Source organism: Dermochelys coriacea, chromosome 5, assembly GCF_009764565.3.
Source record: "Dermochelys coriacea isolate rDerCor1 chromosome 5, rDerCor1.pri.v4, whole genome shotgun sequence".
Lineage (NCBI taxonomy): Eukaryota > Metazoa > Chordata > Testudines > Dermochelyidae > Dermochelys > Dermochelys coriacea.
The window spans coordinates 63262125-63278197 of NC_050072.1; the positions used below are offsets into that span (position 1 = coordinate 63262125).

General features: G+C 36.8%; 2 protein-coding genes across 4 annotated transcripts in view; both read right to left on the bottom strand.

Moving 5' to 3' along the window:
• LIX1 (limb and CNS expressed 1) overlaps positions 1 to 1359 on the bottom strand; it is a 40028-nt gene extending 38669 nt beyond the window's left edge. The window contains exon 1 of the mRNA XM_038403153.2: positions 1130 to 1359. Within this exon, the coding sequence (XP_038259081.1) occupies positions 1130 to 1211 (82 nt within the window). The 5' untranslated portion in view covers positions 1212 to 1359. The remainder of the gene's footprint in view (positions 1 to 1129) is intronic.
• A 4150-nt stretch (positions 1360 to 5509) lies between these two features.
• Positions 5510 to 16073, bottom strand: part of RIOK2 (RIO kinase 2) — a 41074-nt gene continuing 30510 nt past the window's right edge. For 2 of the 3 annotated variants that reach the window (XM_038401928.2, XM_038401929.2), the window contains exons 8-10: positions 15395 to 15931; positions 13893 to 13989; positions 5510 to 6153 (exon numbers count right to left, since the gene is read on the bottom strand). In XM_038401928.2, coding sequence (XP_038257856.1) covers positions 5992 to 6153; positions 13893 to 13989; positions 15395 to 15931 — 796 coding nt within the window. In that variant the 3' untranslated portion in view covers positions 5510 to 5991. Of the gene's footprint in view, positions 6154 to 13886; positions 14021 to 15394; positions 15932 to 16073 lie in introns of those variants that run through there. The other variant, XM_038401930.2, reaches the window with a different exon arrangement.

Sequence of the window (16073 nt, forward strand, 5' to 3'; positions counted from 1 at the left end):
TACACCTGCCAGCACCATAATATCACAATCTGAAACCAATGGTATAAACTAAAAACTGACTTTAGGGAGACAAACTAAGTGATTCCATTCATCATGGAGGAAACTGCAAAATAATGGGATCTAAAGTAATGTTTTGCTGAATTTGCTCATGGATAATGTTTCTTATGAATTCTTATTAATTTCTCCAGGCACTGATATATGAATGTAGGTAAGAAACAATGGGAAAGATTCAGATATTCTACAAGAGTAAAGGTAGCACCTCACTCCATGAATAATCCTATTGAAATCATGAATAAGGGAATCAGAATCTGGCTCGGTAGAATAGAGAGCTAAATTCAACTGCATATATTTCAACTGAGTTACCAAGAAATGAATGAGTTCAATATACGGTAGTTAATCACATTAGCTTCAGAAACAAAGTTACATGAGGTAGTTTAATGCTGATGCTGAAATAAAGACTTTTATATAGCAATTGCCTAATATGATTTGAAAGGAAAATTGAACAGTTTGACAGATTTGCTGTCACACAAAATACCATAAAGAAAGTATGTAGTTAGTTTGTTCAGAAGTCTTAGGAAAAAAAGGGAAAAAAAAAGTCAGTGTTTGCAGGACAACATGCTGTGGTTTAAACAGCAGCATACTGTACTGCTTTACATCTGTCCCAATAGAAGTGCTCAGAGTTGAGAGTTCAGCATTTAGAAAATTTTACAGGAAACATTTTAACCATATATATTATATGAAATACTTGGTCTAATATAATAAACTAATTGGTAGCAAGAGTAATTATAGAATTACACCTTCATTTTCCGAGATTGCCAAAATAGTGGATTTCACTACAGGACCCAAAACCTTTTGTTGAATTTAATCAAATTATCCCTTACAAAGAAGTGTTTTGAAAGAACATTAGTCTTTTAGAACATACACTTGAAATGTATTAAGCCAATTATCACCCCCCCCCAAAAGCAGAAGATAGTATAGCTTCAGTTTAACTCAGCATCGTCTATGTCCCATAAAATCAGACTATTTGTTTAATATACTGTGCGCTACATGATCTTAATGGTAACGTACTTAAATTTAACATTAATAAAACTATTGTTTGAGAAGTCAAGAAATTTTCTTTGGTACTTACAGTCTTTAAATACAAGGGCAGGGTCTCTATGAGGCAGTACTTGGGCAATTAAATATTGCAGAGACTCCAAGGTTCTGTCCATCCTGGTTCTGCTTTTCTGGAGTGTACCCACAAAGTGTCCTCATGCCTGAATTATTCCAGTTCTGTACTGATTTTGTGCAGTTCATTGATGCTCTGGATTACTAAAGAATCTCTTTGAACATCTGCCAATCAGACATTGCCCAGAATCAAAAGATTCTTCAGGGGGTCCTCCTCCCTGGCTCACTTATCTTTGTTATATGCTGAGCTAATTAGCTGTAAAGGCAGGCTGACAGGCTCATTCCTACTGCTTCCTTCTGTTAAACACACCCACCTACAGGCTAGCTTGAGAAGCTAATCATGTGAAAGACATTTCTTTTTCATCCAGACATTGACTGAATGTGCTGAAACAGACATAGTTTTGGTTTCCGCTGAATTAGTACAAGGTTTTCCCTCCCCATACGCTTGGAATGTTAGGACGAGACTGAGAATTCATAAGGTTCTCATTAGACAACCCAGCTAAAGTTCTGTAGAACTCTCTAGAGAAATATTAGCAATGAAGAGACATTCATTTTAAGAATAAAAATCGTATAGATTATTCTACATTACTAGGCCAAACCGCAGGTGGAAAAAATTTAATTGAGTTAGGTAGAAAAATTAAGCTATTTGTGATGAGTTTTGTTGAACATGCAATTTGATTTGATGTTTTGTTGAAGCATTTCCCAATTAATCTACCTGGATACAGGTGTTAGGGAGTAACGATTTACCTTGACAACAACATTTATGATAATGACCCTCTACACTGCTTTTTTTTGTTTGTTTGTTTTGAAAATACTAGGAAAAAAATTGAGAACTTGACAAGTATATGGGTGCATAAGAAAATTAATCTCAAAATTATACTATATAAATATGATACAAACTTCCAGGTATTGTAGATTAAAATGTGAATAAATTGAACTATATTTACATATTTATCCAGGACAAAGTATAGCATCTGTGAAAACAAACCCTTAAAGCAAGGAGAAAGTAGCCATCTTGTCAAGAAGGATAGCCCCTTCTCCATTCTTTTTATATTCCCAAATCTATTCATTTTCTTGGTGATAAGAGCCACATTTATTGGCAGGTATAATTATAAAACATTTCTGCGTCTAATTACTTGGAAGCTTTAGGCACATATTGTATTGAAAGTTAAGTATTCACTCTATAAGAAATTCACTCTATTCACACACTCTTTTTGTTTGCTGTGCATTGATTTTCAAGAGGCTTTGATTGTTACAAAACCACAAAAGTGCTAAAGTTACCTTAAGTGCAGTCATTTAAACCAATATGATAAAATCAAGACACTCATTTTGCTCCTAAATATGTGAATTTGTTAAGACTGTCAAGAACATTATTGACTTAACCTCTACGTTTCCCAAAGCTCACTCTAAATAAAGTAAACTTTGTTTGAATGACCACATATGAAACATAAACTGAGCACTGCAAAGTTCAGTCTTGTGTAAACTTCATCATGACCTTTGATGACTTCAGATATTTCAGGAATTCTGCTGCTGACCAAAAAAAAAAAAAAGGGTTCAATAAATATATATTAAACTATAACTTTGAGGTTCAGTTCTTCCCTCACTAACTCCAGTTTCTGAAGAGAGATGTGTCTATCCAAGTACACTGGCAGAATAAGTAAAAAGGATCGCTTATGGCCATCCATCAGTATTTCCAAGACTTAATGGAACATTTTGAAAACAAACTGCATGGATTTCCATAATCCCTTCTGTTCTAACAGAAAACTGAACCAATCTGAACAACCTTTGCATAGTATTTGGTTCCAGAAATAAATAGAACCATTTGAAAGATTTCACTGTCAATGTCCACACATCAAAGGAAATTTGTTCTCTAACAGAAAAAGAAGTCTAAATTAGAAAACAAGTAGGGCTCATCCTAGTCAAATGGGATTATAGTATTTTTTTTTGAGATCTTATCTCTCAAGATGAATGTGATGACATCACAACTTTTCTTAAACACATAAATGTGAGAGTCTCTAGATATTCAAAGGTAAGATTACATGTAACACCCTTGCAAATGTTAAAGTATGGCAATACACAATTAAGGTCACCCAAACAACCTTAACTCTGCTCCAGTATCACTGACCATAGCAATATTAAGAGACAATTCTCAACACATACCTTTATCACATCAATAACCTGAAAATCATGGACTTCCTTACTTTTGTAAAGAGACTAATAAAATACTGTGGACTGTAAACTGAAGTGCATGTGTCTGTTACATCTCATATCTTACAGACCATATGCAGCTGCTGGTAGATACAAGCTGTTAAACTTTTCACCAAGTGACCGCATTAAGGACAATTCCCCACTGCAAATAAGATTTCAAGAGTGAAAGTGGTCATGCTGTGAGACTTCATAGCATCACTATCAATATTGCTACACTGCAATTAAACATTCACAGATGGCTGTGTCAGCTGTGGCCGAGCCATGAGTCTTTTATTGCAGTGTAGACATACCCTATATCTGAGGCTATAACCCGCTGATGGGCCAAAATCCAAATGGTAGTTTGCATACCAAGAGCAGAGGTTAGAGGTGTATATGTACGAATCAGACGTGCTTACAAAACCAACGTATAATCAAGAGTTTCTTGACTTTACAGACAACTATGGAAGTACATTAGATTTAAGATGTCTATAGCCACATATTGTAAATTTCAAATTCATATCAAATTCTCCTTCATAAGGTCTCTGTCAGGGTTCCTTCCCCACTCTGAACTCTGGGGTACAGATGTGGGGACCCGCATGAAAGACCCCCTAAATTGCTTTTTACCAGCTTAGGTTAAAAGCTTTCCCAAAGCACAAATTCCGCCTTGTCCTTGAACAGTATGCTGCCACCACCAAGTGATTTAGACAAAGAATCAAGGAAAGGACCACTTGAGAATCCTATTCCCCCAAAATATTCCCCCAAGCCCTACACCCCCTTTCCTGAGGAAGGCTTGAGAATAATATCCTCACCAATTGGTACAGGTGAACACAGACTCAAACCCTTGGATCTTAACAATGAAAAATCGATCAGGTTCTTAAAAGAATTTTATTTAAAGAAAAGGTAAAAGAATCACCTCTGTAAAATCAGGATGGTAAATACTTTACAGGGTAATCAGATTCAAAATACAGAGGATTCACCTCTAGGCAAAACTTTAAAGTTTCAAAAAACTGGGATAAACCTCCCTCTAGCAAAGGGAAAATTCACAAGTTGAAAACAAAAGGTAATCTAACGCGCTTTACCCTATTTACTTACTCTTTTTGTAATATCAGAGACTTGTACAGGATGGTTTATACGAGGAGTTTTTTGACCTGATGCTTCTTTGCTTTTCCCAGAGAACACACCAAAGACGACTCCCCTCCTCAAGATTTGAAAGTATCTTATTTCCCCATTGGTCCATTTGGTCAGGTGCCAACCAGGTTATTTGAGCTTCTTAACCCCTTACAGGTAAGAAGGAATTCTAGGCTACCCTTAGCTGTATGGTTATGACAGTCTCTATGTTACAGAATGCATGGGTGGGGATGCAAGGTCGAAGGAAAATGTGAGAAGAGTTAAGGTAGTTTGGGTGAATGCATTTCTACTCTTTCTAGTTTTATTTTAAAGTGCAACTTTATCTTTGAATTTTCAGGCTAACCTTTCCGATTTTCCCACAGAAACTACAGTGTACTCTTAATGGCTTTCCCCCATAAATAAATCAGACAATTTTTTTTTTTTTGCCTACGCATTAGGCTTGCTTAAAGTAGGGGTTCTCAACCTTTCTTCCTGAGCACCCCACACCCCATGCTAAAAAACTCCACTGCTCACCTGTGCCACAACTGTTTTTCTGCATATAAAAGCCAGTGCCATGGTTAGGAGGTAATAAACAGCGCAACTGCCTGGGGCTTCACGCCGCAGTTGGCCCCGCAAAGCTAAATTGCTCAGGCTTTGGCTTCAAACCCAGGTGGCAGAGCTCAGGGTCCCGGACCCCGGCAAGTCTAATGCCAGCCCTGGTTGGCAAAATCCCTGAAGCCTGCTTGTGGACTCCCAGGGGTTGAAAACCACTAGTTTGAAGGATGATGTTTATGTTTGCCCAAGGTTTTCAAAATGCATGAGCAAATTAGGTGCTGAAAGTTATGGTAATGTTCTTTGATATATAGTTTCCAGAATCATCTGGAACAGGCTAGAGTTGTATTTATTGGCAACTGATCAGGCATATTCAGAGTCTGAGTGCCTGCCAGACCTATGCAACATCGTTTTTATTACTCGTCTTTCCGGGCAAGATTTATAGAAGCAGCCTTGGAATAAGCAAAATAAATGAAAGTTGTTAGGTTCAAAGATCTCTTATTAACTTATGGTTTATTAATCTTTGTACAGGTACAAAACCCAAATTCTTACAAAGGGTGAAAAACTACTTTGTTTCTGACTGTTTTCAGGTGCACATGATACAGATTCTTCAAAAGATCTCTGCTTATAAATCAGGGACATGTTGAATAATTTTGGTTGTCAATTTCTTTTCATTGCAAACATGTTTTAAGAAGAAATACTTCACGGATAATTTTCAGACTAAACATCCACAGTAAAATGTGCCTATAAGAGATACTGTAGGTCATTATTCCAGTTTAATTATCTTAACTGGAGTCCCTCATTTAAAAATTAGGTACAATCATAGGTGTTTCAAACTACAAAACAAAAGACAAGGTTACAACAGCAAGAATGAAATTTATTGACTACAGATAAAACATTCTAATTTCCAAAAAAGCAAGTACGTAATCTATGCATCATGGATAAAAATACTGATACTCCATTTGAAGTTGTAATGCATTAGCCCCAGAAACTAGCAGCAGCCAAAGTTGACTTAATATTGAACATATTTTCTCGATGCTGTTTGGTATAAACATTTGCCTCTCCTTTCTGTAACCGCCGTCTCAGAGCAGCTTTCTGCCGTTTAGTCAGTTGACGTTTTATCTTCTGTTTCACCAGTTCCTAAAATTAATTAAAAACCATAAGCATCAGTATTGTTTATATTTTAGGACATACTAGTTTATATTTACACAGTGTTTTCCCACCCGAAAGTGTTTTATGCACGGATATTTAAAAAAAAAAAAAAAAGGTGGGGGTGATGTTTGGTGCCTGGAGACTTTGTGTCTTTTTAAATGAAAAAAAGTTACCTTGTGGATATTGTAAGTCCTTGGTACACTGGACCCTTGCTAGAATGTGCGTCTATATAGTGCGAATTCGCATATAACACGGTCGTGGCCATTGACCCCAAAATGGACTCCATGAACCCCAACATTTAATTGCAATTCATTTTAACGCGATCCCTGCATTAACGCAGTACCGCACATGGATCCCAAATCCCGCATTCTAGCAAGGGTCTGGTGTTCTTGTTATTTGGCTCTGGCTATATTTTCTGGCACCCTTGTTTTTTTGAAAAAGTAATATCTGCAGAAGTGATTTGAAATTCTTCTTTCAATTGTTCCCCTGCAGAGAGGCAAGATACCTAACATAGTTAAGGGTATATGCTCTTACAAAGATCCACAGGGTTTAGGGAACGTCTTCTTTTGAGTCTTGCACAGCCTCCACCACAGATGGTCACTTGAACAGCAACAGTAACTGTCATTTAACTAAAGAGGCAGTAGTTTTCTAGTACTTTGATACATACCATTCACAATTATTTATTCATGCTAGGTCCTACTTGCCATCATGATGGCAATAGCTACACATCACAAATATCAAACCACAGCTTAGTAGATTTTGGCTGCAGATTGTGCTTGTTCTCCACTACAGAGCAATTCAACTAATTCATTTAATTCCTCAGAATAAATTAACTAGAAGGGGACCTAGATCTCATTTTGGGGACTAATACAATTAATCGATGTTGGGAGAATAGTTAAAGAAGTTGCAATATTTGAAAAATTATGCCTGAGCAAGTCATCGACTGAGATTTTGGCAGTATATTGCAGCCTCTCCTCCTTTGACACATCATAATGCATCTTTCTCCTTACCCAATTTGACAAAAACCACAGACGTGGCTGATTCTGTGGGGATAACTTGCAGGAGGCAAACTTCATACATCTCATAGAAACAAAAAACAAAACAAAACCTTTCATAAAAACGAAACAGCCTTCCAAACTGGCCTAAACTTCAGTGAAAGGCAGGCATGAAGTAAGGATAATCCATGGACCTAGGTCAGGGCTAAAAGGCTGACCAGTTGAAAACAAAAAAACAAACAAACTAAGGGCAGGTCTATACTAACCCTTATGTTGATATAACTTACATCGCTCACTGGTGTGAAAAAACTACCTAGAAGCAACACAAGTTACAGTGACCTAAGCGCTGTCCACACCAGTGCTATGTCAGCGGGAGATGCTCTCCCGCCAGCATAGAGCTTCTTCACCAGACATGCTGCAGCTGTGCCGATGTAGCGCTTCTAGTGTAGACTAGACACAAAACACAACCCCCACAGCAGCTCAGGCAGTACAGAAGTTGAGGTCCCAAAAGCATCATCAATCAGATTGTGTTGCACATGTGGTATGTTCTGTTCCTGTTAAATGTGTAACTAAATAAATTATTATCTTTATTGTAAAATGTACTCCATAAAATGCAGAGTGTAAAATGTAGCTGAGTTAGCGTTGTTACTGTGACTTTAGGTTTTGCATTTCCTAATTTAGGGCCTTTTGACACTATAAAGAGAGCAATTAAGGTTCAAAAGTCAGACCACATTGAGGGTTAAGAGAGAAAACAGCCTCTATGGATCACTTATTACTTGGCCTGTGAATGTGGGTGGGGAATGTCACAGCCTTGTCTTTTATCCCCTTAACATGCAAGCCAGCAGAAATGAGCTAGCACATAGATAGAAGTAAACTGCTACTGCTAGGACTGGCACAAAATTACTTCCATTGTGATTTTCACAGTTCAATCCAAAAATTGAATACAGCCTTTTTCATTTAACCAACTATTTTATAAACTGAAGACAGCCTGCAGTTGAAGCCTAACTTTTTTTCAACCTCAGCATTATATAAAAGAATGCAGAGGCTCTTCTACAAAGAAGCTCAACACATGATGGGGAGGGGGGGAAAAACAAAGCATGAAAAATAAAAAGAAATACTCTCATACTTTCTACCCTCAGAACTGAAACACAAAATTAGTTGGTTCACCTAGCCCAGTATCCTGTCTTTTGACAGTAGCTGGTGCCAGATACTTCAGAGGAAATGAACAGACAAGGGCAATTTATTGAGTGATCCATCCCCTGTCATTTAGTCTCACCGTCTGGCAGTCAGAGGTTAACGGACACCCAGGGATGCATCCCTAACCATCTATTAGCCATTGATGGACCGATCCTCCATGAACTCATCTGATTTTTAACAGTGTTATACTCTTGGCCTTCAGAACATCCCATGGCAACAAGTCCCACAGGTTGACTTTGTGTTGCATGAAGTAGTATGTCCTTTTATTTGTTTTAAACCTGCTATTAATTTCAATGGGTAACCTCTGGTTCTTGTGTTATTTGAAGGGGTAAATAGCATTTCTTTATTCACTTTCTCCACACCATTCACGATTTTACAGATCTCGATCATATCCCCTTAGTCTCTTTTCTATGCTGAACAGTAAATCTTTTTAATTTCTCTTCATATGGAAGCTGTTCCATACTCCAATCATTTTTGTTGACCGTCTCTGTACCTTCCCCCCCGCCCCCAATTTTAATATACTTTTTTTCAGAGGAGGCGACCAGAACTGCAAGCAGTACTCAAGGTATGGGCATACCATCGATTTATATAATGACATGATGATAGTTTCCTGTCTTATTACCTATCCATTCTGAATGGTTCCTAACACTGTTCGCTTTTTTGATTGCTGATGCACATTGAGTGGGTGTTTTCAGAAAATTATCCACAATAATGCCAAGATTTTTTTCTTGAGTGGTAACAGCTAATTTAGATGCTATCATTGTGCATAGTCCGGATTACGTTTTCCAATGTGCATTACTTTGCATCTATCACCACAGAATTTCATCTGCCATTCTTTTGCCCATGACCCACTTTTGTGCGATCCCTTTGTAACTCTTCATAGTCAGCACGAGAATGATTTGCTAGGGTGGCTTGTGTGCAGGAATTGAACTTCAGAAGACACCTTCTTCTCACTCCATCCCTTACATGCTAAGTGACCCTTATTTCCCTATTTAGGGCACTCCACATCAAGCCTCAAGATGTTGAAAAAAAAATTACAGTTCACTTTCAAAAAATTCTCAATAAAAATAGGGACAAAATTGTTTTTAGTTATTTATTTCCCCCCCCCGCCCCCCAAACAATTCCATTTAACATTTTGTAACTTGGAGAAATCTGAAAGTAAACCACTCCCCCTTGTGGTTCAAAATAGTACAGGATTTTTCTGGCAACGTACACAAAAAAAAACCAACTAGAGAACTTTTGCAGCATTAACACAAAAAAGGCAGAAAAAGCACAACAAATTTTAAAAAGTGGATTACACACGAAAACTATTTACTGTCATGCACAGACATCAAACATTTTCCACTGAATATAGAGTCTCTCCTCTTGCAGGTCAATGTCGAAATGAGTAATTACTACTGATGTGAGCTACCCAGGTCCATGGAAAGTTTTTTCCTGTTGGTTTATAAGTACAACATCCAACAAGTGAATTGTATCACCACATCTACTTCTACTGCCTCTTCTCAATACCAGCTTCCTACAGAATTGGTTCTTGAACTAAGCATAATGAAACAGAATAGAAGCTGCAGTTTGTAAATGAAATACCTGGTCAGATACATTTCTGTTACCATATCCAATACTACTGAGGTGCTACTTCTTTGAATGTTAACCTTCCACAGTATCCTCTGACAAAAAAACAGAAAAGATGACAAAGGTCCACCAATTCCTATGATGCAGCAATTGTAAGAAGGTAGTAATGTGGGATATGCAAACCTGATCCTAACAATTCATGCTTAAGTGATTCAGGCAGATGGGAAATGGGGGACCCTACCACCCTCACAGACCCTACTGCCAGGGAAAAAATCCTTCTCAGACTGAAGTGCATATACTGGCCTACTTTCCCTGAGCAAGTAAATCTCAGTCTTTTCATCATAACCATGCTAAGGGTGGATGACTAGGTTGAGTGCTTTGGACTGAATAGATCAAAGCTCTATTATTTTAAAATTTTGCAAAATCCAGTTTTCCTCTGGTGGTTCATTTTGAATAAATCCTTAGTCAAGTTTGAGAGAGTGCAGTAAGATGCCCACATAGTCTCCATGTCAAAGTAATTAAACGTTTTAGCCTAAAATAGCTGGGATTTTCTATAGCTGATCAATTTAGTATCTCTGTACTGGACATTCTTCAAAATGTGTACATACTATATGCTGTATTGTTCATATATAAATTCCTGATGCTATATACAAATTACATATGAATAAATATAGCCTATTTTAAACACAGAGCACTCTCATTATTCCATGGATACAACTCATCTGGGCCTGTTGATTTATTAAGAGTTCCTGTTTTTGCAAGCACAATGCTAATGTATTTCCATGAAGACATGTAGCTTATTTGGAAAACCACAACCATATTAAGGTTGCTACTGCCACCAAGTGGTTTTTCAAATCTCAAGTTCAGTATTCATTTCTTCTGTCTGGATTCAATAGTGCCTCCCTCTTTTTGGAATCCTACCTGCAAGATTGCATTCATTTCTAAGAATTTAAAGATTGTGCCTGTAGTGTTGTCAGCCCATCCCTTTTGCCAAGGGATTCCTGGACTATCACAGGAGTCATAGCTGCCTGTTAGCAGATGGTTCTAATCCTGAAGTTCCTTCACTGACAATAGGATTTCAATAAAAAGGTGACAATTCTTACTCCAGGCAACTATTATGCATATAAAACAATTAAGAATGCATTTTCTTCTAAGTTCTGGAAAATATTTTTTGGCTAGATTTACTCCAACACACACACAGCCAACATACAAAATTAATCATTCATATACATAGATAGATAAAATATAATAAAAAAAAAATAAAAACAGGCAAATGCTCTGGAAATAATACAACCACCTGAAGGCACTCTTGTAGCAAGGCTACTCCATAGGAATAAAAGCATCGGTTAATAGGACAAAATCACTATTATAGTGTTCCTCAAACAAGTGAAGTCCTTCATACACAATCTATCAAGAATGAAAAAGTCCGCCAAAATAATTATGTCAATTATATATTATAAACAAAACATTCCTAGGATATGTACCCTTATTATGGGATATAAATACTTTGCAACAATCATCTGGACATTTTGATTTATGAAATATGCTATATTTGGATAAGGGTACATTCCTAAAAAAGTATGTAGAGATAATCTGCAGAGTTTGTTTCCTATTCCTATTTGCAAATGAAATGTAAACTGAACCATCTCACCTGATGCAAAGGAAAGCATCTATAGTTATAACAGGATTTTAAGCCATAGAAAGGTTATCTTACTAGTGAGGTGTATCAGCAGAAATTACCAAATTATTTCTTCATTTGGTACAGCAGAAGGTATGTTAACTTGTACAGAGTATTAGCCATCCTTTCCTTCAGCGAGCTTTCTAAAATGAGCTTGCATTTATTTAAACTATGGCAGAAGGAGCCAGCATAAACTATTTTTATTTGAGTAAAGGGGTTGAGATATTAAATACAGCTATACAAATTCTCATTCTTCACAGAGTCAAATTTGCACTACTGAAGTGGTTTAATGCCAAAGTTTTAGGGAAAGGTGCGAAAGAAATTTCTAGGAAGAGAGGAGGTGGGTAGGACAAATTGCCTCGACTTATTTTAAATGTACTTCTCACTTTACATCCCAAACCATTTTTTATTTTTTAAGTTTGGCTAGCAACAGAAGGGAACAAACTGATTGTATGTTAGATAGTGGCCTACCAACATATACATTTGTGTTTGCTTATATGTAGAAGAGTTCATATCATTCCTGGGGGAGGTCTGCGCATCTGCAGACAAGCAGAACTCTTCTGTGCCACATAATTTTGTATTTTCCCGCATAAAATACATTTTGCCCAACAAGTGCTGCAGTTCTGCTTTTTGCCCACCAGAAAACCCAGTTGCATGAACACCCCCCCCCCCCCAAAAAAAAACCTTTCCCCACACACCTCCAGGTTCACTCCTTCCCTCCCCATTAGCTCCTCCGTTACCTGACTCCCCCAAGCCTTTGCACTACTTCTGACAGGTGTAGGAAATCCAGTTCTGTATTGTAATTTAAATTAATTACTCAAAGTTCTGCATTAATATGCCTTATAAGAAATCTATATTTGTCAAAACAAAACACCCCACAATTTTTTTGGGGGGGTCTGTATTGTTACAGACAGACTCACTGACATATTCTACAATAAATTACCAAAATAATTGAAACTGGCATGATTATATTGTGTTATTTTGACAAATCAAATAAGCAGACTTGTGCAGAATTTTCAAATATTGTGTGCAGAATTTTTAATTTTTTGTTGCAGAATTCCTCCAGGAGTATCATATGCTGGAGGTGAACTTAAGTTGTCGGACATCTAACTGGCAGCTGCAATCAAAGATGAGCACAGCCTGGTGGCAAACAAATCTTTGGGAAGTGTTGGAGATCTGATCATCATTTTGGGGGAGATGGGAGGAAGGGGGGTGTTAATACGATTAGTTAAAATGATATTACCAGCCCTGTTTTCTCCTCCTCCCCCTGGACATCCCAGGAAAGAGCTATTATTCATTCCAGGCGCATATCACACTTGCCCCTTTTAAACTTTTGAACTTGATTAGAAAGTACACAGGGTTCAGGCAGTGCCATTTCATACATAAAGCTATAAAACAGCCTGCTGGGAATGGGTGGCAACCTTCACCTCAGAGAGTGAACACACCATCTTTGATGCTCTTGATCTCCACTAGCTGGGATTGCAAATTTAGGAATATGCTGCCAAGACCGAAAAAAACCAAAACCAAAACCAAAACAACAAAAAAAAAAGAACACCATACACAAATAAGGCCTATAAGTTTGTTGTCTGGTACAAGTGAACATACACAATCTAAAAATTCTTTCTGCTGAAAAATGTATTATGATAGAAGAAACAAGCCTACAAGAACATCATGCTTTCTCCTTAGATCACAAGGTTGCTAGAGGCAATAAAAAAAAAAAGCCTCTGAAGAGCACAATTCCACTTTAAACGGCTGATATGATTAAAGTTACATCAATCATGTTTTGCAGTGTCTCAATTGTTCTGGATTTTCTGCCTCCCTCTACAATCAGGAGGATAATACACTCAGGGACCTATGTACTCCACAGCAAATTGCACTTCTATTCTGTGGCAAAGACCATAAACTATGCAGTATTCAGGTACAGCAGAAGGAAAGTCTGGACAATTTTATTTAAATTGTAAAAATTGAATGTTTTACTGAATTAAATAGGAAAATGAATAATGCAACCATTCTAGTATTCCCTATAGTTTTCTCCACACAAAATTAAATATACTTAAGGCTGTGCCACATTTTTGGCTTTCAACAAACCAAGATAAAAATTTAGATTCTGGAACACAATTTCATGATCATGGAATCACAGAAGACACCAAAATCCGATAATACTAATTTGGACTGACCCACAAGTTACAGTTGGAAGACAGTTTTAACAGAAAAACATTGGCATCTTACAATTTTAAAAATCTACAGAGGTAAACTAGAAAGCATGTATATATACACACATTAGTTACCTGAGGAATTGTTGAACAGCCCCCAAAACTGCCAGTGGAGGTGGTACTTAAGGTTCTCGTTCTGTGTTCATTGATGTGAATCATACTTTCTTCGTCTCTACAATATATACATTGGATTTTTATTTCATCTAGCAAAAAGACAAGACAAATATCCTTTGGCTACAATCCAGCATATTCTAATCAGTTTTACAGATACAGTCTGAAAATTTCCAATGCAATTTAATATTTGCATAACAAGGAAAATTTACATTTTGCAGTATTAACTTGAATTCAACGTGACGGGTGTTTTATATCCTCTAAAGATTTTCAGTTCTGATTTGTAACATGACCAAGAACATATTAAATGCCAGAAATGTTGCTCTAAAATACTAAAAGTGACAGTGATATTTTATATTCATGCTCAGTCAATGATCTCCATTTCAAATTTGCTTAGTTTACATGTAAAAAATAAACAAGCCAAATAAAAACCAAACCAAAACTAAGCAGGCTTGCTTCTTGTATCACTGTATTGGCTTTGAAATGCCAACAGTACTAAAAACTTGTCTGTCAGCAAAGTAAGCCAATATGGCATATAGCAGAATGACATTTTCACTATTACACTATTTTCATTCCGTACATGCCAAAGAAAAAACCCTAACAAACCAAGACGGCAACATTTCTTAGCTTAAAAAGTGACATATGCAATATCTGTTTCTAATGTTTCTAATTCTCTCGCTAGTAATGCACATTACATAAGTTAATTAGGTTTTCCTTATGCCTATGCCATGCTGTCCAGACAACAAATCATTTCATTCAAAACTGATTGCGTGGGCTGTGGATGGGGAGAGGAAATGGGGCTACTGCTTGGTGTACTCATTCTATTACTCACACCTGTCTGCCCATCCTTTTTTTTTTTTTTTTTTTGCTGATATAGAGCCCATATATATAGAGCATCAAAGACCTAGGATAGAGGTAATTATGATCTCTAAACTGGACAGGCAAGGAACTGAAAGCCAGAACAACAAATAGCTAAGTTATTATGACTGGATCTCATGGGGTTTGTGCTCCTCAGCTAACTAGAATAATTTCACTTCAAGAAACAGTGTTTAAATTACAAACTGCACCATAAAAGTTATTGTGGAGTAATATTTTAACACAAAACCCTTTTTTATTGGTATAAACAGTTTAAATATTTATCCAATAGAAAAGTGTACTCTAGCTATAGAAGGTAAGTGGAACTAACTCAGACACCCAAGTCTAGTTATTACATTTTGTACCCTGGAGCAAGACAATTGATCTGTCACACTAGAAAACATATAAACATAATACTAATCAATAGGTTACCTAGTATCTGGTCAAAAGCAAAAGTAGCATACGTTCACTCTAAGATTAGAAATATATTTTCAATTTAAGCATGGGTGGCTGAACAGCACTGCATGCTGAACTACCTGAAAGAGGTTCATTTACTGAAAAGAAGAAAAAATAAATGGAAGCCTTCCAAAACAGTTATTATGAATCTATACCTGAAAGGCCTGAATTCTCTGTTTAATGTTGACAAGTCAACCAGATCAGGGCATTCATCTTTATACTCTTTGTCAGCATGGTCTTCTCCTTGACCTGTATGATCTTCAATTTTGGTAGTATTTTCAGTTCTCTTTTCATCCTCAGAAAAATCAATTGCAGAACTCTCTGCATTATTACTGGCTTTCCCTGCAATAATTTGCCCTTCAACTTTTTCTAGAGCATGGCTGAACTCAGTCATATCTAAACTTTGTTCTTTTTTACTACTGTCAGCAATATCAACTTCTTTACTGCTATTCACCAAAACTTTAGAGGATTTGCTTTCAGTGTCATCTTCCAATTCATCTGTAAAATTTATTTTGTTTTCTTCAGCTGCGGTATACGAATTTACTTTCCCATCAAAATCATCTACAAGTTGTGTAAACACTGTTTTATAATCCTCCTCATCAGGACCTGCTGGGTAAAGCAGTTCATCATCCTCCTGCATTTCTTTTGTGTAGCCACTGGCTGCAATCTCTACATCAAGAGAGCACTCTCTCCTAGAGAAGATAAGAAGATGGAAGCATAAATAAATAGTTTCCCCTCAACATATTAAATCAATTTAGTATTTTTTTTTTTTTTTTTAAAAGAAATGACTACCAAAGTGCATTATCATTAAACTGCCAGTGTTAGAGGACTAAC